General features: G+C 49.0%; 1 protein-coding gene across 1 annotated transcript in view; it reads left to right on the top strand.

Annotated features, from left to right (window-relative positions):
• Nucleotides 1-10,894: 10,894 nt before the first annotated feature.
• The window catches only part of LOC147105318 (olfactomedin-like protein 3), a 20,172-nt gene continuing 9,011 nt past the window's right edge, over nt 10,895-22,055 (top strand). The window contains exons 1-2 of the mRNA XM_086011572.1: nt 10,895-11,093; nt 17,171-17,453. Coding sequence (XP_085867698.1) covers nt 10,986-11,093; nt 17,171-17,453 — 391 coding nt within the window. The 5' untranslated portion in view covers nt 10,895-10,985. The remainder of the gene's footprint in view (nt 11,094-17,170; nt 17,454-22,055) is intronic.

The raw sequence follows: 22,055 nt of genomic DNA, 5'->3' as shown, positions 1-22,055 counted from the left end.
CCTGCCAATGGATTTGCAGGATCTTGCGGAGGCAGCGTTGGTGGTACCTCTCCAGTGCCTTGAGGTGCCTGCTGTACATGGTCCATGTCTCTGAGGCATACAGCAGGGCAGGTATCACTGCTGCCCTGTAGACCATGAGCTTAGTGCCGGGTTGGAGGTCCTGGTCTTCAAACACTCTCTTCCTCAGGCAACCGAAGGCTGCACTGGCACACTGAAGGCGGTGTTGGACTTCGTCGTCAACGTCTGCCCTTGCTGACAGTAGGCTCCCGAGGTATGAAAAGTGGTCCACGTTGTCCAAGGCCTTGTCGTGTTATCACCTGGTGTCTCACAACTCACAAGTGAGTAAGAGCAGGTGGTGGAGACAGGGACAGCAGTGGAGATTTTTCACTGGAGGGCACAGTACACTCCCAGTTCTGCTCAGCTGCATGCAGACACTGAGCCTCTGGGGCCATCCAGAAAAAGGGTGATCCTGGAGGTGCAGCAAGAAGTGCAGGAGGCTCTGACAGGTTTTGCGACCGCGATATCTGCAAATGTTCAGAGAATGGAGGAGTCCATCTCCAACATGAGCACCACTGTGGTGCAGGCGATGGCGACTGTAGGCTCTTCCATGGAAAGGACGGCCACCTGCATGGAGCAGCTAATGTGCCACTCACAGGAGCACATGGTCTCTATGGAGAATAGATGGCAGAGACTTACAGACCTCCTCTCTAGGAGGGATGTCAGCGTAGACATGGGTCCTCATGGCTCCACTAATGTGCAACAAGGTGCTCTCCAGCTCTTTGATAGCAGGGAAGTGCGGGTGGCCCCTGAGAGGGATGATGGTGAGAGGGGAGAGGGAAGTGGGGGCACCTCTCAAAGCGCTCACGCTTCTCCCCCATTGCCACCCCGGTCATAGCCTCAGATGCCTCCTCGGACAGTGATGGCCGAGTCTTCCCCTACACAGTCGCAGGAGGAGCAGACTTTGGCGGGGCCATCAGAGGCTCCAAAGCCCAGAGGATGTCCGCCAAGAGTGTCTACGTAGTCGCAGCAGGGAATTGAGCAGGCTGCCTCTACATCTGCTGAAGCCACAGTGGTGGCACCTCGTAGAAGCACGTGTAAGAGAAAGATGCCACACAAGTAGATGCACAAGGGTAGCCACTTGGGTGGTTTATTCAATGTTAATGTCAAATTTCCATTAATGTGATCTCAATAATAAAAATCTTTATTTTCACCACTGTCTGGTCTTGGAGAAATTTGTTTGCACCTTTGAAAGTTGCTTAGTGAATGGTGAGACATAACGGTACCTCCACCAATGGTGATTAGTGTGAAAGGAATGGATTGGTCATTGTGGGGATGGTTTATGGTGTTGGTGTGGGGTGGTGCCAACCGCACAGCATGGCAGCCATATGGGTGTTCAGTGTAAAGTTAATTAAACCTGGCCATGATGAGGCCATCCCTGGCCTCCCGGGCAGCAATGTGCTCGGGTGCTGATGCCCTCTGTCCTGTGCTGCATTAGGTGATTGCGGAGAAGGTTGGTGTTGTTGTTGGCGTTACTGGTGTGCTTGGTGCTGCTGGTGTTGGGGCTCATCGTGGTCTGATTCTGAGACAGTATAAACAGCATCCATGCTGATGGCAAGTCAAGTAGAGTTGACAAAAGCAATCTGTCAATGGTGATGGAGGTTCTTCCAATGAAGAGACACTGGATGGAGACTTTGCTGGAAACACTTGCAGCCTGCAGAAAGCTAAATTTGTGCTGGCAATGTAGTCAGCAATAGCTTCTGCCTAAGGAAAGTGATCAGCTGTGAGGTGAAAGCTTTTATAGTACATTTGATGCTGTCAAGTAATCAGCTGGAGCAATGGCCACTCAACTCCCGCCTCAGGTTGACAGACGTGGTTCCTGAGCTGTGTGAATCCCGTGGGCATGCAGGGAAATTTGAAAGGTATGGGAAAAAAGCCGATTAAGGGTCTGACAACAAGCTGCTAATGAAACGCGCCTGAGGGAAAGGTACGTGGGGGCAGGATGACGGTGGGTTCCCAACCCGCTCCGACTTTTTTCAAATTTCCCACCCGACCCGCCTCCGATCGCGCCCGCAGGGACTGCAGAAAATTCCGGCCCATGAATTAGGGTATCAGCTAGTTGAACAGTCTCAAATAGACAGTAAACATACAAACAGGTTCTTCATCTGAAATCCATCTGTTCTGATGCACAACCTAAGTCGCCCTCCACATCTGGAGACCGTTTAGAAAGCCTGCAGACTTGGACTGAGTATCTCCAGAAACTAATTTCCTTCGTGCATTGCAAGGTCCTGAAAAATATATAGCATTTTCCAGGAAAGATGTGCTTTTTTGATAACATACCAAGGTTTGGGTAAATTTTAATATGTCATGCATGGCTTTTGCAAGGTGAGGCTGGCCTTTGTATTCTCAGCTGCTTATCTCCCTTCTGCTGTTAGCTTCATCTTCGCTGAACTGCAGCATTATTTTAACAGAACACACGCCAAAGCCAAGCACACAGAAGCACAACAACAGCGGGTAAGTCATGACCCGGTGACGTAGCAGTTGGCTGGACGGCACTATAAGTGCCAGCTGTGGCTCGGTAGGTAGCACTCTCACCTCTGAGTCAGAAGGTTCTGGGTTCAAGTCCCACTCCAGGGACCTGAACACACAATCGAGGCTGACACTCCAGTGCAGTACTGAGTGAGTGCTGCACTATCAGAGGTGCCGTCTTTCGGATAATACGTTAAACTGAGACCCCGTCTGCCCTCTCAGTTGGATGTAAAAGATCCCATGGCCCCATTTCGAAGAAGAGCAGGGGAGTTCTTCCTGGTGGCCAATATTTATCCCTCAACCAACATCACTAAAGAAAAGATTATCTGGTCTTTATCTCATTGCTGTTTATGGGATCTTGCTGTGCACAAAGTGGCTGACGCCTTTCCCTACATTACAACAATGACTACACTTCAAAAGAACCTCATAGGCTGTAAAATGCTATTGGGACAGCCTGAGGTCGTGAAAGGCGCTCTATAAATGCAAGTCTTTCTTTCTTTTATTGCAGTGCCATTTCAAGTGTTAGGAATGGAATTTATGTCTGTGATTCCTTAATTCCGTAAGAGCCCAACCTGGGTCAAGCTGTTGGGGAAAGCAGTGAATGGTTACTGAACTGAGTTATTAATCCCTAATGGGCATTGCTCCGTACAGCATCATTCGATTATTGTCGTGGTATTGGTGAATTTTGCTTCATTGTATTTGTAATTAGATCTCTTTCGGTGATCTGCTCTGAGTTTAATGTCCACCAGTGACCAATAGAGATGTTTCTGTGCAGGCTCTGGTTAATGCAGTCTGCGGTTTACTGTAAATAGGGCTATGGTGAACCCTTCTGACCATGCAGCCCTGCGCAGTCCAGGTCACAGGGTACAAGAACCATTCACAAGAGATAGTGTGGAACTGTTGAGGGAGAATCAGTCTTTGAAAATACCCAAAATTATAACAAGTGGTTTCAAATCGTTCTATCCACAGACCCGAGGGAACATTCTGCCGATACTCCTCCCCTCCCTCCTCCTCCACCCCACCCTCCTCCACCCCACCCCCCACCCCCACCCCCAGAGGTTACCAAACACAATGCCAGAATATTCATCCATCCCCAAGGACTTGCTGACCTCCACAGGTGACATTCTCTGCCTCACTCCCACAGCAACTGTTGCATCCCATCATTATTTGATCTTAGCCACTCAGGTGAGGTGGTGGTGTGTGGTTCGCAGCTGTGGTACTGTACCCCAGCGCCGTCAGGAGACGGGGAAAGGAAATCGTAATCTAAAAAAAAAGCCTTTAGCAAATATGTTAACCATTGTCTTCACCCAACGCATTTCAGATATCGTCCGTGTGGTGTAAAGTGGGCACTCTGACTCCTGCCAGGCAGAATAACCCCCTTAGCAAGTAAGTGCACTCATTGTGGACCTTGTAAGATTGAGTCACTTCAACAGGACTTCCATTTTCTGCAGCTTCCTTGTCGGAGAGATCCTGTACCAGATGTGTGCATCCGGAATGTTAAACTGATCTGTTACCAAGAGTACAGGCAAAGCAGAAAGAAACTGCAAGCATAATCAAACACTACTGGAAGCTTTTCAGTGCTGTCCTGCCAAACTCTGCACAGACTCCCTCAGGCATTCCCCACGACTTGGCAGTTCCTTAGGCAAACATCCTGTCAGTGATTTTGCAAAATTTGCTGCCAAGTTCCTGCCTCTGAGGTAGACGAATTGTTTACCTGACTGTTCTATCCAAGACTAATTTAATTACAAGCTTGAACTGTTGAGTATTTCCAGCATTTTCTGTTTAGATTTCAGATTTCCAGCAACCGCAGTATTTTACCTTTTGTTTTAGATTACAAGCTGTAGTTACAAAAAGGATAAACAAGATACTGTTCAGCATTAACAAAGAAAGAGCATGACAAATTTAGGTCTCCCCCATAAGCAGACCTCACGTCCCCTACTATCAGGAGTTTACCCTTACTGACCAATATCTATGTGAGAAGTCACACAACACCAGGTTATAGTCCAACAGCTTTATTTGAAATCACAAGCTTTCAGAGCGCTGCTCCTTCATCAGGTGAAGTGAAGAGATGCATATAGGCACAGCATATATAGTCAGAGAACACTGCCAGATGATTACAGGTAATCTTTCCAACTGCCCTTTATCCCACCTCGGCAGAGAGATAATCACAGCAATCATCCAGACTCGAGTCGTCGTTGGCTTGTTCTCTCTACACAGATGCGGCCGGACCTGCTGTGATTTCCAGCAAAAAAAATCTTTTGTTTTATTGTTCTTTGTTTGTTTTTTGTTTGTCATACAGACCCCAGCATCTGTAACATTTGACCCCTGGTGACCCCACCTCATTGTTCTTTGATGTAATGTTTTCCTGACTGGCCTGTTTGGACACCATCCACACCTTTGACTGCTGTGATTATATCGCTGCCGAGGTGGGATAAAGGACAGTTAGAAAGATTACCTGTAATCATCTGGCAGTGTTCTCTGACTATATATGCTGTGCCTATATGCACCTCTTCACTTCACCTGCCGAAGGAGCAGCGCTCCGAAAGCTTGTGATTTCAAATAAAGCTGTTGGACTATAACCTGGTGTTGTGTGACTTCTCACATTTGTCCACCCCAGTCCAACACCGGCATCTCCACATCATGACCAATATCTAGTTATACGATCACATGAACCGGGGGCTGTAACAATAAGTCTCCTTGTTGTGTCTGCTGAATGCTGTCGTATCGCACATAATGCCCCCATGTGCCTTTCTCTTGTCTTTCAGAGGCAGAATAATGAGCACACCAGTGAGATGAAGGCATTTGTAAAACAAAAGCTGATTTATTTTACATGTAACATATGAATGACCAGAGTACCATTTTCACAGCGAGATTTATCTATTTTCTTTCACTCATAACATCAAAACGAATAAATTCCAAGGGCTTTCCCCTTGATGTGGGCCTACCTCGCATTACCAGATAGCATCACTAACTGGCGCTCACTTTAGAAAGAGGCAACCTCTCTACCCCTCTCCCTGTTCTGGACACAAACCTCAAGTATGAAGGATTGAGCAGTGAAGGGGCTCAATTAAGGGCAGAGCCAGGCAGTGTTGAGTAGGTGGAAGAATCTTGGCCATGGAGAGGATTTGGGGTTTAAAGCTCAGCTTGGGGTTGAACAGGATGGCGAGATTGCTAGCAAGCTGGTTCAGCCTGAGAGAGTGGCTGGGGAGGGGGATGGAGTCAGTAGTGAGGGGGCAGAGTTTGTGGTGGGGACTGAAGTCACTGGCTTTGGACTTCTTGATATTCAGCCGGAGGAAATGGTGAGTCATCTGTGACTTGATGCTGTAAAAACATTGTGACAACAGGGTGTCAATTGAGGGGTCAGGAGAAGTGGCGGAGATGTAGAGCTGGGTATCATCAATGTATATGTCAAAGCTGAGACCCCGGTCTGCAGATGATGTCACCGAGGGGCAGCATGTAGATAAGGATGAGAAGAGGCCCAAGAATAGATCATTAGGAGATCTCAATAGTGACAGTGTGGGGGAGGGAAGAGAACCAATGCTGAAGATGCACAGGCTGCATTCAATAGGTAGGAATGGAACCATGCCAGGGTAGTCCCATGGAGATGAACGGCAGGGTGGTATGGCGAACCATATCAAACACAGTGAAAATGTCGAGGAGGGATAATACACCATGGTCACAGTCACAGAAAAAGTCATTCATGACTTTGGTTAGGGTCGTTTTGGTACTGCCTGAAGGTCAGAAGCCAGACTGAAGGGATTCGACCAGAGTTTTAGGAGAGATGGGCATGGAGCTGGGAAACGTCAACACATTCAAGGACTTTAGAAGGAACAAGAGATTGGAGATGGGTGGTCGCTGGGACAGTAGAGGCAGAGGCTGGATGGGGTGAGGATAGGTTTTTTGAGGAGGGGAGAGAGGAACAGTGCCTGAGGAAAGGGAACCATTGATGATGTCAGCTAACATGGGAATCATGGAGTTGGTCGGGAGTTGAGTGGGAAGAGGATTCTGGGAGAAGGAAGTGGATCTTCCAAGCTAAATAATCTTCGAAAGACGTGGATGGGGGGAGATGAGTGAAAAACTGTTGAGAAGGGTCATGGGCTAGAGTGAGCTTCTCTGTCTCAGTATCTGTCAGTCTCTCTCTCTCTCTAACACACACCATGTGATGGTGGGTGCCCATTCCATGTATTAGCAGGCGCAGAGGTCTGAGGCTTACATCATTGAAACATATAAAATTCTTAGAGGGCTTGACAAGGTAGCTGCTGAGAAGATGTTGCCCCTGGCTGGAAAGTCTAGAGCTAGGGGTCACAGTCTCAGAATAACGGGTCAGCCATTTAGGGCTGAGATGAGGAGAAATTTCTTCACTCAGAGGGAGGTGAATCTTTGGCATTCTCTACCCCAGAGGGCTGTGGAGGCTCAGTCATTGAGTATATTCAAGACAGAGATCAATAGATTTTTTGACACCAGGGGAATCAAGGGATATGGGATAGTGCAGGGAAGGTGGAGTTGAGGTAAAAGATCAGCCATGATCCTATTGAATGGTGGAGCAGGCTCGAAGGGCCGAATGACCTACCCCTGCTCCTATTTCTTATGTTCTTATCATGCCCAAGGGACCAAACAATCCTACTTTGGGCAGCCAATGCAAATGGCGCTGGGTACCTGTGCACTGGCTATTAAGACCTCACTTCCCTACAGCTGCAGTGCTTTAGCTGCACAGTGCCCACTGGAGGCTGCATTCGAAACAAAATCCCTGGCACCGCTACAACCCCCGACCCCCACCCCCACCTATTCTTCCTCCACACCAGAAAATTACATGGGCTTGATGGTCGGCACGGACACGATGGGCCGAAGGGCCTCTTTCTGTGCTGTATAACTCTATGGCCTAGAAATTCGGTGGGCTGCGCCACCAGTTAGCGCCCAAAGAGGCTGTAGCGGGGCGCTAATGGCGGCGTTGGCCTGTAGCGCTGCGCCGCCACCGATGACGTCATCGGTGTGTGCAGCGCCCCGCTACAGCCCCGAACGCAATATTTGGTCGTGCCCCCCGCTGTAATGCCATTCAGGGGGGCCTACCTGCGGCGGTAGTGGCGCTAATTAAAGGGGAGGTGCGGGGCGGCCATTTTTTTTGCTGGCCGCCTACCAGCACCTCCTCGCGCCTCCATCCCTGGCCTCCTGAGCCCCCCCCGCCCCCCGGGCAGTGCCGGCTGTGTCAGGCCCCTCCCCTTTAAGAAGGGGAGGAAGGCCTGCAGTACCGCAGCGCGCCGTGCTGCAGCGTGTGGCGCTGCGGCACGTTGCACTGCGATATTCAGTTGCAGCGCCCAAGAGGGATGCGGGGCGCCTCGAGCAGCGCCCCGCTTCCGTTTGGGGCGCTGAAGCTGAATTTCCGGTTGGCGCAAGCGGCCCCGTCCGGAGCGGTAATTCCGGCGCCCAGGCAAGCTTGGCGCCCCAAACGAGGCGCCACCGAATTTCTAGGCCTATGACTCTATGTTCGATACAGAATGGACAGCAGGCAGCCATTGTTTGGAAGTTGCCGCCCAATATTCCAGTCCTCGCCGTCTCCTGTAACTAACAATGCTCCTGGAATGCCAGACAGTTGTGTAAAGTGAGTTGCCCTTGCGTTATCTGGTGAGGTCAACTCGTTTGCGTGTTAGGTGCGCGGTGGGACAGGGTCGGCGGCAGTGTCACTGATCGTAATATCCATCGAATTATGGCTCAGACTCCCAGTGGAAATTAAAATTGGCTCATTTTTAATTAAAAAGGAACTATCAACTTGAGGGAAAGCGTTGGCTTTGCAATGAAGAAAGTGCCGTAGCTATAATCTGGCATCTAGCTCATGGGACTTGGCTATTCCCTCTGTGCCTACATCTAACGATACTGCTTCCATCAGCAGTGGTGTGCTCTAACCACATGAATCCAAAATGCCTGCGGCCTAATCAGATGTCTGTCTTCAGCAACAACCACAGGGACCACCTAGACTTGGGGCCAGCGACTCCAAAGATTCTGTCCTGAGCTCCCTAACTCCCAACAAACAAATCAGAATCTTAGCATTGCTGCTCCAACAGGGCTATGCTTTAGTTAATATTTTATATCAAGAGGCCTGGATTTTTCAGTTGAGGCACCTCTGCGATGTGGCAGGGTTACAGGTGTCGTGCATTGTCACCCTGACCTCAGCCATTAGCTCCGGCACCCCCCCCCCCCCCCCGTGCAGGAGGTGGGCTCCCTGGCCTTTGCGGACTGGCGAGCGGAGACTAGTGGGTGAGCCAGTCGGCGAGTTGCCTGCGGATATTTCTCTCCTGCCACTGGCACGGACCCCCCCCCTCGTCCGCACAAATCCCCGAGGCCCTCCCCGCCGGCCTTAGAACGCTGGATGCCGGAGCCGAGCAGGCAGCCTGTGCCTCCAGCGTTCCACCAGGGACATCGTGGGCAGCACGCCTGGTGCCAAGCAGCATCAAGTGTCAACGGTGGCTCAGGTGGTTGCAATGTTCCCTCTTAATTTTTTTAATCCGAAAGTCGGCACCTCCGACAGTGCAGCACTCCCTCAGCACTGCACTGGAGTGTCAGCCTAGATTTTTGGGCTCAGATCTCTGGAGTGGGACCTGAACGCACTACCTTCTGACACCGAGGCAAGAGAGTGCTACCCACTGAGCCACAGCTGACACAATATCCAGACGTGAGCACAATATCCAGGCTGACACTCCCGTGTAGTACTGAGAAGTGCCGTGCTCTCGGAGGTGCCGTCTTTCGGCTGCGATGTTAAACCGAAGCCTCGGCTGCCCTCTGACCTAAAGACAGATGATCTGCTCATTATCACATTGCTGTTTGTGGGATCGTGCTGTGCGCAAATCGGCTGCCGCGCTTCCTACATTACAACAGTGACTACACTTCAAAAAAGTACGTCATTGGCTGTGAAGTGCTTTGGGACATCCTGAGGTTGTGAAAGGTGTTCGATAAATGGAAGTCTTTTATCAAGGAATAGTGACTTGGCTTTTCCAGCCCCTTCACCCTGGTTTCTTTTGGTGGATCTGAAGCGCGCAGAACTGGAGTCACCTCAGCTGCATTAGGATTGTATAATGGTCAATTGTTGGACATGGACCTTGTTAAATGGTTTGTAACCCTCTTTTTCTTTCCAAGCTATTTTCTTAACCGCACCCCCACCCCTCACCCCCCCCAGTCACTTCCCTCACGACGTGGTCAAGTGCACTTGAGATGATGGCCAAGTGCGGTGGTCCATTGACCTCTGACATTGCTTCTTTGGATTGACTGCTCAGAGGGGTGTGACTTTGGCCCGATGTTGATGATCCAAATGACTTTCCCTTTCATTCAGCGCTTCCATGCAGCATTGCAGCTGAGATTGGGAAATGTGTGACATGACAGATGTGAATGCCAAGACCCGCCATTCCATAATGCATTTTACTTCAATATCACTCTGCCAGCTTGTGCCCAACTTGCCCCCTCACCGTGAAACCCAACAGTAGCCATTACCAGCATTGGTACTCTTCCTATTCAATGTTGCTGCTTCTGACCCCCCAAGGACTTACTCAGACAGCACTGGCTAATGGAAGCAGGTAGTCGGGGCACAGTGTATTGGTGCAAGTGCACATATTCTAACTCGCACCAAGTCCCGTTCACCCATCACCCCTGTGCTCGCTGACCTACATTGGCTCCCGGTCTGGCAACGCCTCGAATTTAAAATTCTCATTCAAGTGTTTAAATCCCTCCATGGCCTCCCCCCTCCCTATTTCTGCAACCTCCTCCAGTCCTACAAACCTCCGAGATCTCTGCGCTCCTCCAATTCTATCCTCTTGTGCATCTCCGTTTTCCTTCGCCCCACCATTGGTGGCCGTGCCTTCAGCTGCCTGGACCCTAAGCTCTGGAATTCCCTGCCTAAACCTCTCCGCCTCGCTACCTCTCTCTCCTCCTTTAAGGCTCTCCTTAAAACCTACCTCCACCTGTCCTAATATCTCTTTATGTGGCTCGGTGTCAAATTGTGTCTGATTAGGCTCCTGTGAAGCACCTTGGGATGTTTGTACTACTTTAAAGGTGCAATATAAATGCAAGTTGTTGTTGCTGTAGGGGCTTGCACAAGGAGCCAGGAATCAAAAATGTACTTAAGTTATAGTCCAGTCTAAAATACCTGTGCTGTTCTTGATGTCTATCGTGGTGTTAGATTGAGCATAAGCCCTTCTTGTGCTTTGATCCATTTTTCCCTAACACTCTAAATCAAACACTGGGCAAAACATATGGAATTAATAAGTGGCTGATTGGGAATATTGTGTGGTCCTTCCCGCCCGCACACCGCCCCCCCACCCCCCATCCCCACCCCCCCGCCTCTCTGTTGGTGCATTCCAAAGCCATGAGCTGGAAGCAGACTTGACAGAGAGCACAGAAACACACTCCTCTCAGTGCTCGAGCTCAAAGAGCTGCACACTCCCTTTTACAGTCACAATCTAGGACCGTCACAGAAGATGGGTACATTGATCCAGTACCTCACCGTGGTATCGGCCATTGTTCTGGCCGTGCAGAGCCAACCCTCGTTCATGGAATACATCGAGAGAAGACTGTCCGCTTTCGAGGTAAGTCTTTTAATGCTCGTCGATCATCCTGTTTCTAATTTGCAAACGGGGAAACAATTAGAATTTAAAAAGTTTGATAGGTTCGTGGTCCATGAGGTGCTGAGTTGGGGATTTGGAATTAACGTTCAGTTCCCCCAGCTGTCGATGCTTGTGTAGAAGGATTGCATTTTCTCTGCTGATTTGAGTGAAATTGTGGCTGTTTTTTTTAAGCACTTTGGGATTTAATTTCTGCTATTGCAGTGGCTAGTGCACTTGCATGCTATTGTAACGCAGTTCTTAACCTGTTTAAAGCAGACAAACGAATGCCTTGAACAGCACAAAAGGGAACTTTATGTGAACCTACTCCAGTGATCCTAAGAATTCTCAATCATTAAACTGTGCAGTAGAGAATCGGGATCCTTGAAGGAGATCTTAAAGGGACTCTCCAACTGCATCACATGAACCCATCCAGTAGCACTATGCAAACACAGCCATGTAAGTGTGTATAGCAATGGGCCAGATGTAATAGTCGAAGTGCATTGAGTATCAAGTGACAAATGGGGTAATCTCCATATTAAAATAGCCCATAATAGCCCAGTTTTTAGATACAGTACTGTGTGTGCAGGTGCAGTGTAAGGCTTATTTTCTACATTTTTGGAGGTGAATCATCATTGATAGAAATGGTTAAAGGGGCAATGTCCTTGTGTTATGGAAGTTTTAAGATGTGTCGTAGATTGCATCTGCTGCCCGAGATTTATTCTTTCTAACCTCAGTTTTATCACAAAAATCAGCTCAGCAATGGTTTACTTGGTAAGCACATGGCCTGGTGTGAAACTGAGCCAAAACAGATGGTGAAAGTTCCGTGTTCGATCCCCACCTGCACTGAACTGGCTAGCTCAGCTAGAGTGCTGGCATTGACAGTGCAGTTAGCCTGAAGTTCTCCGGGCTAGGAAGGAGAATATCAGCCAAGATTCCCAATCCTGGTCAGTATTCAGTGATCCCGATCGGATGCGCATACAAATTGAGCAAGGACTACATCGAGCTTGGCTGTGATGCCCCCACAGTTGAATAGCCTGTTGCCACTCGATGGCCAGGCTCACGCAAAGAATAGCCCCTTAGGAAACGCACTGGACACCTACTAGTGTCCATGGCAACATACCCCAGTATGGGTGAGCGCCTTTAGGGAGAGTCGGTGCTGGGATCCCTGTTGTAAAGAGAGAGTCGGTGCTGGGATCCCTGTTGCAAAGAGAGAGTCGGTGCTGGGATCCCTGTTGTAAAGAGAGAGTCAGTGCTGGGATCCCTGTTGTAAAGAGAGTCGGTGCTGGGATCCCTGTTGTAAAGAGAGAGTCGGTGCTGGGATCCCTGTTGTAAAGAGAGTCGGTGCTGGGATCCCTGTTGTAAAGAGAGTCGGTGCTGGGATCCCTGTTGTAAAGAGAGAGTCGGTGCTGGGATCCCTGTTGTAAAGAGAGTCGGTGCTGGGATCCCTGTTGTAAAGAGAGAGTCGGTGCTAGGATCCCTGTTGTAAAGAGAGAGTCGGTACCAAGACCCCCATTTCTAATTCAAACTCTTATAACAAATTGTGAGTAGATGAATCTACTTGTTTGGGGTGAATTTCTTTTATATTATTGTTTATAGAATGAGGTCTGGTGACATCGCTGGAAATACTGGCTCAGGGATTTACTGATTCTGACTGTTAGTGAAATCAATGGACACCATCAATATTCCAGGGTAATATTGCCTTCAGCTGTATACAGGTTAACTTTTCAAAACCCTGGACTCTGTCACTTGTTCGAAAGTCTGTTCCAAGTTCTGATCTATAAAACGTGTCAGAAGAATGCAAATGAAAATCAGGCGGGTTGTATAATGGGAACCCAACCCGCTCTGCCAGTTCACTGTCCAAATGGCAAAGGTGAAGATTACCCCCCACTCTGTCCCACCCAACTCCCCGTCATTCAGACACGCCTCCAACCCTCCCAGTTCATGCTGTCACTCTGTGCGCACTCCAACCCAGTTCAAGTTGATACTCCTCTTCCACCATTCAAACTGGCCCTCTTCTTCCTCCCTCACCACCTCCTGTTCACGCTGGCATTCTCATTTCCCCTTGCTGATTCTCACTCCTCCACCACTCCCAGCTTGTGTCCCTTCCCTCTCCCCTTCACTGCCATCTATTTCCCTTTCCCCTTCATTGTTCTGTCCCCTCTCCGTTCATTGCCATCCATTCCCTCTTCATTCCTATCCATTCGCCCCGCCCCCCTACCTCTGCCATCCATTACCCCCTTATTGCCCTCCATTCTCCACTCCTCTCCAACCTGAACCTGGCTGCTCGTCGATTGGAGTTTCTCTCTCTCTCTGCAGTGCCACCCCTACTGCTAATGGCAGGGTTTCTGGCCTGTTCTATACGGTAGGCAGGAACTGCTGATCTCATGAGAGTTCCTAACTATAGGATACATAGGAACAGGAATAGGCCATTCAGTTAGATTATGGCTGATCTGTACCTGAACCCCATTTACCCACCTTTACCCCATATCCCTTGATTCTCTTACCCAACAAAACTCGATTGATCTCAGTCTTGAAAGTTCCAATTGTCCCAGCATCCACAGCCTTCTGGGGAGAGAGTTCCAAATTTCCACTACCCTTTGTATGAAAAAGTGTTTCCTGATTTCACTCCCAAATGGCCTGGCTCTAACTTTAAGATTATACCCTCTTGTTCTGGATTCCCCACCAGAGGAAATGGTTTCTCTGTGTCTACCTTATCAAAGCCCTTTATCACTTTAAACACCTCGATCAGATCACCCCTCAACCTTCTAAACTCAAGGGAATACAAGACAAGTTTATGCAACCTGTCCTCATGATTTAACCCTTTAAGGTCTGGTATTATTCTGGTGTATGGCCCGAAGCTCTGGAATTCCCTCCCTAAACCTCTCCGCCTCGCTACCTCTCTTTCCTCCTTTAAGACACTCAAAACCTACCTCTCTGTCCTCATACCTCTTTATGTGGCTTGGTGTCAAATTTTGTTTGCTAACACTCCCGTGAAGTGCCTCGGGACATTTTACTACGTTAAAGGCGTTATATAAATGCAAGTTTGTGTTGTTGTTGTTTTTGTTATTGAATCTGCGCTGCACCCCCTCCAAGGTCAATAGATCCTTCCTGAGGTGCGGTGCCCAAAACTGACCGCAGTGCTCCAGATGGGGTCTGACCAAGGCTCTGTACAGCTGAAGCACGTTCCTATGTTCCTCCCCTTTGTATTCTAGCTACCTTGAGAGAAAGCCCAACAGTCCATTGGCTTTCTTGATTTTGTAACTGAGCATTAGCTCTTAGTGTGTACCCGAACACCCAAATCTCTCCTCCACAGATCTTATCATTTAGAAAGTGACATGAATCAACTGAGCGGCCTGCGGGTGACGCTGTCCAGGGAGAGTATAAATACTCGGGCACGAGCCCAGCTTGCGCAGGACATTCTTAACAGGAACTAGTGAAGGACACAACTAGACCTCCATGTTGTAAAACAGTTGATTAAAGCTTTGTTTAACGCTTAGATCAAGTGCCTAGTAGTTTTCTTACGTCAGAAAGTATTCCACTTTTTTTCATTCTTGCATCCAAAGTGGATGACCTCACACTTTGCCACATTGAACTCCATCTGCCACAGTTTTGCCCACTTACTTGATCTGTCTATATTCCTTTGCAACATTCTGCTCCCATTTGCACATCTTACTGTGCCTCTTAACTTAGTGTCATCTGAAAACTTATACAACTCACTATTCCTTCATCCAAGTCATTGATATACATGGTGAAAAGCTGAGGCCCCAATGCAGGTCACTGCGGAACACCACTTGTCACATCCAACCAATCAGAGCACCTTCTTCTTATCACTACTCTCTACCTCCCAACCCATTACCAGCCCATATCACAAGGGTACAGCGAATGGGATCACTGCAAGTTTGAGGACAGCTGGATATGGATCAGATAGGGTCGCCAATCCTCCAGGATTGGCCGGGAGTCTCCAGGAATTGGAGCTTAATCTCCAGGACACTGCCGCGAGCAATCTGGGGGAAAAAATCATTGGGGCATTAAAATAAATGATTTTTCATTTTGTTTGAACACTTTTGTTTGTAAAAATATTGGAGATGGGGAAAAAAAAGGCTGTTTGACTGACAGTCAAGAATCATCCATTTAGGCAAAGGAGAATCTTTTCACTTTCCAATTGGCCGTGGGAAGGCGGGACGCCATGACGATGAACGTGTCGGCGACCAATGGCGGGACTGTGGGGTCGGGAGGTCATGAGATGAAGCCTCCAGGAATACATTCAACTAGAGTTGGTGACCCGAGGATCAGAGCAGGGGTGCAGGTGGAGGGAGCCAGCACTTGGGTAGGAGCAAGAGCGAAAGAAGTGACCTGTTTCGCCCCAACACCTTGCATGGGCCCCAAAACGCTGACTGTCAGTGTGAAATGCTGATGGTTGCCTTCTTGTGGGCTGCACCACTGGAGAGCTGGAGAATGGGTCACCAGATGGTTCGATCAGTTATGGAATGAACGTGGGACAAGACAACCTGAGGAGGAGTTCTATTTTAAAAGGCAAAAAAATAAAATAACAGCTTTAAACTCAGTTCAGTGACCTCGACAGAATAATTCATAAAACATATGGAATGAAACTGCTCGATTGGCCGAGGTTGCTAATTCCATGAGTAATTTAACACACCAGCTCTCTGGAGGAACACTTTTCAGCGATGCAGCAAGGGGCGAGCCAGGAACTGTTTCAGACTGCAGGGTTGAATTAAGGGGGGAGTGCATTTATCTGAACAGCTATCTGCTGCAGAAGCTCGATTATCAGCCCTAATGGGTGAACCCCACCTCGGCAGTTCGTGAAAACTGGCGGATAATCAAGAGTGGCACACTATCCATTGGGAAGGGCGTTTTAACGGGAATTTTGTAAGTGAATTTTCTCATGGAGGGGAAGGGAGGTATTGGAGGGAGTCTCAGACAATGCTCACGTACACCATCCAGTATTAGGGTGTCACTTTGGGGCCACTTTCATAGAATTGCTGCACAGAAGGAGGCCATTCGGCCCATCGTGCCTGTGCCGGCTTTTTGAAAGAGCTGTCCAATTAGTCCCACTCCCCCTGCTCTTTCCCTACAGCCCTGCAATTTCTTTTCCTTTCCCAGTACATATCGAATACCTTTTTGAAAGTTACTGTTGAATCTGCTTCCACCACCCTTTCAGACCGTGCATTCCAGATCACAACAACTCGCTGAGTAAAACAAATTCTCCTCATTCCCCCCCTTGATTCTTTTGCCAATTATCTTAAATCTGTTTCCCCTGGTCACTGCCTTTCCTTTCTTTTCAGCCAAGATAGGGGACTCTGTGCACAGAGATTTTGGGGATGGGGAGAATCTGAAAATAAATAAAAAGCCTTGAATAAAATAATTATCCCCACCTCAACAGAACAAAAGGGCAGCGACAACAATAACTTGCATTTATATAGCACCTTTAACACAGTAAAACATCCGCGTCACATATTAGGCCAGGTGACCAAAAGCTTGGTCAAAGAGGTAGGCTTTAAGGAGCAACTTAAACGCGAAGAGAGAGGTAGAGAGGTTTAGGGAGGGAATTCCAGAGTTTAGGGCCTTGGCCTTGAAGGAGCGGCCTCCAATGGTGGAGCATTGAAAATCGGAAATGCGCAAGAGGCCAGTTTTTTGAGGCGCGCAGAGATCTCGGAGGGTTATAGGGCAGGAGGAGGTTACAGAGATAGGGAGGGGTGAGGACATGAAGGGATTTGAAAACAAGGATGAGAAATTTAAAATCGAGGCATTGCCAGACTGGGAGCCAATGGAGGTCAGAGAGCACAGGGGGTGGATGGGTGAACGGGACTTGATGCGAGTTAGGACACGGGCAGCAGAGTTTTGGATGAGCTCAAGTTTACGGAGGGTGCAAGGAGGGAGGGCATCCAGGAGAGTGTTGAAGTAGTTGAGTCTAGAGGTAATGGACCAGGGTTTCAGCAGTAGATGAGCTGAGGCAGGGGTGGAGACGTACTGAAGTACTTGATGAGAATTAGAACGTAGGTGACACATCAGTAGTAAATCCCCATCTGTTTCTTGTACAGGATCGGATCACTGTCTGGTATGACCAGACACAGAGGTACTCCTCAGAATACAGAGAATTCAAGAACCAGATTCTTGCTCTTGTGGACGGCTTGGATAAGGAGAGGGAAGAGCAAAGGCGCAACCTTGAAATCGCAACTTCTCGCATCGAACGCATAGAGCGGGAGCTGGATTACTTAGAGACCAGAAATCCAGCACCCACCTGCGTGGAGGTGGATGACAAACTTATCGAGCATAATGTTGAAAAAGCTCAGGAAAAGAAACGTAAATATGACAAGGTGATAGGTAAGAGATGGTCGATAGTGAATTACTAAATGGAGGTCACGCCAGTCAGAAGCAACCTGGCTCTTTATTATTCACCTGCTGCTTTTATAAACCATTCTAATCAGCCAGCAAATGGCCACTGATAGCCTAATGACTTAAAAAAGAAAGAAGCTACATTTCTATAGCACCTTTCACAACCTCAGGACGCCCCGAAGCGTTTCACAGCCAATGAAGTACTTTTGAAGTGTAGTCACTGTTGTAATGTTAGCTGCACAGTGTGGAGCTGAGCCGGAATGTTCCATGGATGACCTCTTCCCCACCCCAGCCCTCCCCTCACAAGTCTGCTGAGCTTCGTTGGCCCAGTAATTCCGGGCACAACGCGTAAGTACGGATGGGGTACTCACGCGTGTGCCCGGAGGAATTGCCGGTTTTCAGCATGCACAGTGCATGCGCTGAAAACCGGCATTTCCTGTCCTCTGACCCAAGGGGTTAAGAGGCAGAACGCGCGCGACTGCACAGGCAGCGCGTGCGCAGTAAAATTCCTTTTTTTTTTCAGAGTTGCGCGTGTGTAAAGGCCTCCGGTCTTTACGCGTGGAAAAACAAGACGTAAGTATTTAGTTTTTCAGGTAAGTGGGCTTTTAGTACAATGTAGAAATTTTTTTTCCACAGGTTTGTTATTTTTAAAGAATTTACAGGATGGTAAGTTTAGTTTTACACCCTATTTTTTAAAAATTTATTTTTTTCAAAAAATTGATTAATTGTTTAAAACATTTTTTTAAACTTATTTATAGTTAATATAATCAGTGGGATGTTATTTAAAATTTTATTTAAAGTTAAGGTAGTGTTTTGGCAGCCCAACTACAACTACAACACAGACTACGCTGAGAGACTCTGCCGTCGTACCTCTCGCACACTCCTCAACCATCTCGTACACCAGCTCTACAGCAGACGCCGCAACCTCGAAACCGAGATGGAGTCCATGTTCTCAGCCTGTGCTCAGGACGCAGCAGACCAGCTACGAGACACCGCCAAACAAACAAGGCAACGGAACTACGCTACCTACATGCACACCAAGAACAGGAAGCTTGAGAAACTTGGCATCACCAGCAGCAGCAACCAAGCCTCCCCCGGTACCACGGTTGAAACCACAGGGAAATCCATTGTCAACCTGTCCGACCACACCCTTCGACCAGACGAAATTGAAGTTCTCAGCCGAGGGCTCAATTTCTGCCCCACCACCAAAATGGACCCCATCGGTCTCACGGCAGACACAAAGGAATTCATCAGGAGAATGAGGCTCCGGGAATTCTTCCACAAATCCCAAGATGTCAGCAGCGAACCCAATGAGACAATCAATGATCCGGAACAGCAGACAGAGGGATCCGCAGTGCAGCAACCGAAGAAGAAAGAGTCAAATTGGACCCCTCCGGAGGGTCGCTGCCCTAAGCTTGACATGTATGCTCAAGCTGTCAGGAGATGCATCAATGCCAGATTCATCAGCCGCACTCACAAGACAGTCCAGAATGTCACCCGAGCACAACGCAACGCCATCCACGCTCTCAAGACCAACCGCAACATCGTCATCAAACCAGCAGACAAAGGAGGTGCCATCGTCATACAGAACAGAACGGACTATTGCAAAGAAGTATACCGACAACTGGACAACCAGGAACACTACAGACAGTTACCCGCAGATCCGACCAAAGAACACACCCGCCAACTCAACAGACTGATCAAAACCTTCGATCCAGACCTTCAAAGCATCCTACATGCTCTCATCCCACGTACTCCCCGCGTGGGAGACTTCTACTGCCTCCCAAAGATACACAAAGCCAACACACCTGGACGTCCTATCGCATCAGGCAACGGAACCCTGTGTGAGAACCTCTCTGGATATGTCGAGGGCATCCTGAAACCCATCGTACAGGGAACCCCCAGCTTCTGTCGCGACACTACAGACTTCTTACAGAAACTCAGCACCCACGGACCAGTTGAACCAGGAACACTCCTCGCCACGATGGACGTCTCGGCACTCTACACCAGTATCCCCCACGATGACAGCATCGCTGCGACAGCCTCAGTACTCAACACCAACAACAGCCAATCTCCAGACGCCATCCTACAACTCATCCGCTTCATCCTTGACCACAATGTCTTCACCTTCGACAACCAGTTCTTTACCCAAACACACGGAACAGCCATGGGGACCAAATTCGCACCCCAATACGCAAACATCTTCATGCACAAGTTCGAGCAAGACTTCTTCGCTGCACAGGATCTCCAACCAACGCTATACACCAGATACATCGACGACATTTTCTTCCTATGGACCCACGGCGAAGAATCACTGAAAAGACTACACGATAACATCAACAAGTTCCATCCCACCATCAAACTCACCATGGACTACTCCTCAGAATCGGTCTCATTCCTGGACACACGAATCTCCATCAAAGACGGACACCTCAGCACTTCACTCTACCGCAAGCCCACGGACAACCTCACGATGCTTCACTTCTCCAGCTTCCACCCTAACCACGTTCAAGAAGCCATCCCCTATGGACAAGCCCTGCGAATACACAGGATCTGCTCAGACGAGGAGGAACGCGATGGACACCTACAGACACTGAAAGACGCCCTTGTAAGAATGGGATATGACGCTCGACTCGTCGATCGACAGTTCCGACGGGCCACAGCGAAAAATCGCATAGACCTCCTCAGAAGACAAACACGGGACACAACCAATAGAGTACCCTTCGTCGTCCAGTACTTCCCCGCAGCCTTCAACATGTCATCGATGACGACGAACACCTCGCTAAGGCCATCCCCACGCCTCCACTACTCGCTTTCAAACAGCCGCCTAACCTCAAACAGACCATCGTTCGCAGCAAATTACCCAGCTTTCAGGAGAACAGCGACCACGACACCACACAACCCTGCCACAGCAACCTCTGCAAGACATGCCAGATCATCAACACAGATACCATCATCATACGTGAGGACACCACCCACCAGGTACATGGTACATACTCATGTGACTTGGCCAACGTTGTCTACCTCATACGTTGCAGGAAAGGATGCCCCGGAGCATGGTACATCGGCGAGACCATGCAGACACTGCGACAACGGATGAACGGACACCGCGCAACAATCACCAGGCAGGAGTGTTCCCTCCCAGTCGGGGAACACTTCAGCAGTCAAGGACATTCAGCCTCCGATCTTCGGGTAAGCATTCTCCAAGGCGGCCTTCGAGACACACGACAACGCAAAATCGTCGAGCAGAAACTGATAGCCAAGTTCCGCACCCATGAGGACGGCCTCAACCGAGATCTTGGGTCCATGTCATGCTACATGTAACCCCACCTGACGCAGGGTCATCCAGACTCGAGTCGACATTGGCTTGTTCTCTCTACACAGATGCGGCCAGACCTGCTGTGATTTCCAGCCAAAAAAAATGTTTTTTGTCTGTTTTTTTGTTTTTCATACAGACCCCAGCATCTGCAATATTTGACCCCTTGTGACCCCACCTCATTGTTCTTTGATGTAATGTTTCCCTGACTGACCTGTTTGGACACCATTCATACCTTTGACTGCTGTGATTATCTCTCTGCCGAGGTGTGATAAATGGCAGTTGGAAAGGTTACCTGTAAACATCTGACATGATTCTCTGACTATATAAGCTGTGTCTTTATGCATTTCTCCACTTCACCTGAAGAAGGAGCAGCGCTCCGAAAGCTTGTGATTTCAAATAAAGCTGTTGGACTATAACCTGGTGTTGTGTGACTTCCTACATTTCATGAGTTTGACAGCTCTTACTGTCAAACTCATGAATGAGTTTCCCCTCCCCTGATTGGCTGCACAGTGCTCACCTGATCCCAGCTGGCACATCGCACTAACTACGCCGCTGGATCAGGTAAGCACATCGCGCCGACATCTGAACCGGGCCAGTGACAGGAAATGCAAGCAGGCCCGGGTTTCAGATGTCGGCGCGCAGGGTGAGTGCACATCGGGGGCTTGCACGCGCGGCAAGCCCCCGATCCTAATTTCAGGGCTGTTAACTTAGCCCCAGCAGCCTTGGACATGTTGCAAGTGGTCTCCGTTCCCCAGGGACCAGGGAAGGGAAGAATCAGCCAGGATTTCTCTCTTCTTCTCTATCCAGTGTGTGTTCACGTGCATGTGCATGTGTGTGTATACATGTGTGTGTGTGTGTGTGTGTGTGTAGTGGTGTGTGGGTGTGTGCGTGTGTGTGTGGGTGTTTGTGTGTGTAGTGGTGTGTGGGTGTTTGTGTGTGTGGGTGTGTTTGTGTAGTGGTGTGTGGGAATTTGTGTGTGCGTGTGTGTAGTGGTGTGTGGGTGTGTGTAGTGGTGTGTGGGTGTTTGTGTGGGTGCGTGTGTAGTGGTGTGTGGGTGTTTGTATGGGTGTTTATGTGTGTGTGTGTAGTGGTGTGTGGGTATGTGTGTGTGTAGTGGTGTGTGGGTGTTTGTGTGTGTGGGTGTGTTTGTGTAGTGGTGTGTGGGTGTTTGTGTGTGTGTGTGTAGTGGTGTGTGGGTATGTGTGTGCGTAGTGGCGTGTGGGTGTGTGTGTGTGTGTGTGTGTGTAGTGGCGTGTGGGTGTTTGTGTGTA

Source organism: Somniosus microcephalus, chromosome 18, assembly GCF_052327205.1.
Source record: "Somniosus microcephalus isolate GS21.2 chromosome 18, FLI_Smic_1.0, whole genome shotgun sequence".
Lineage (NCBI taxonomy): Eukaryota > Metazoa > Chordata > Chondrichthyes > Squaliformes > Somniosidae > Somniosus > Somniosus microcephalus.
This window is presented reverse-complemented; position numbering and strand designations above follow the sequence as displayed.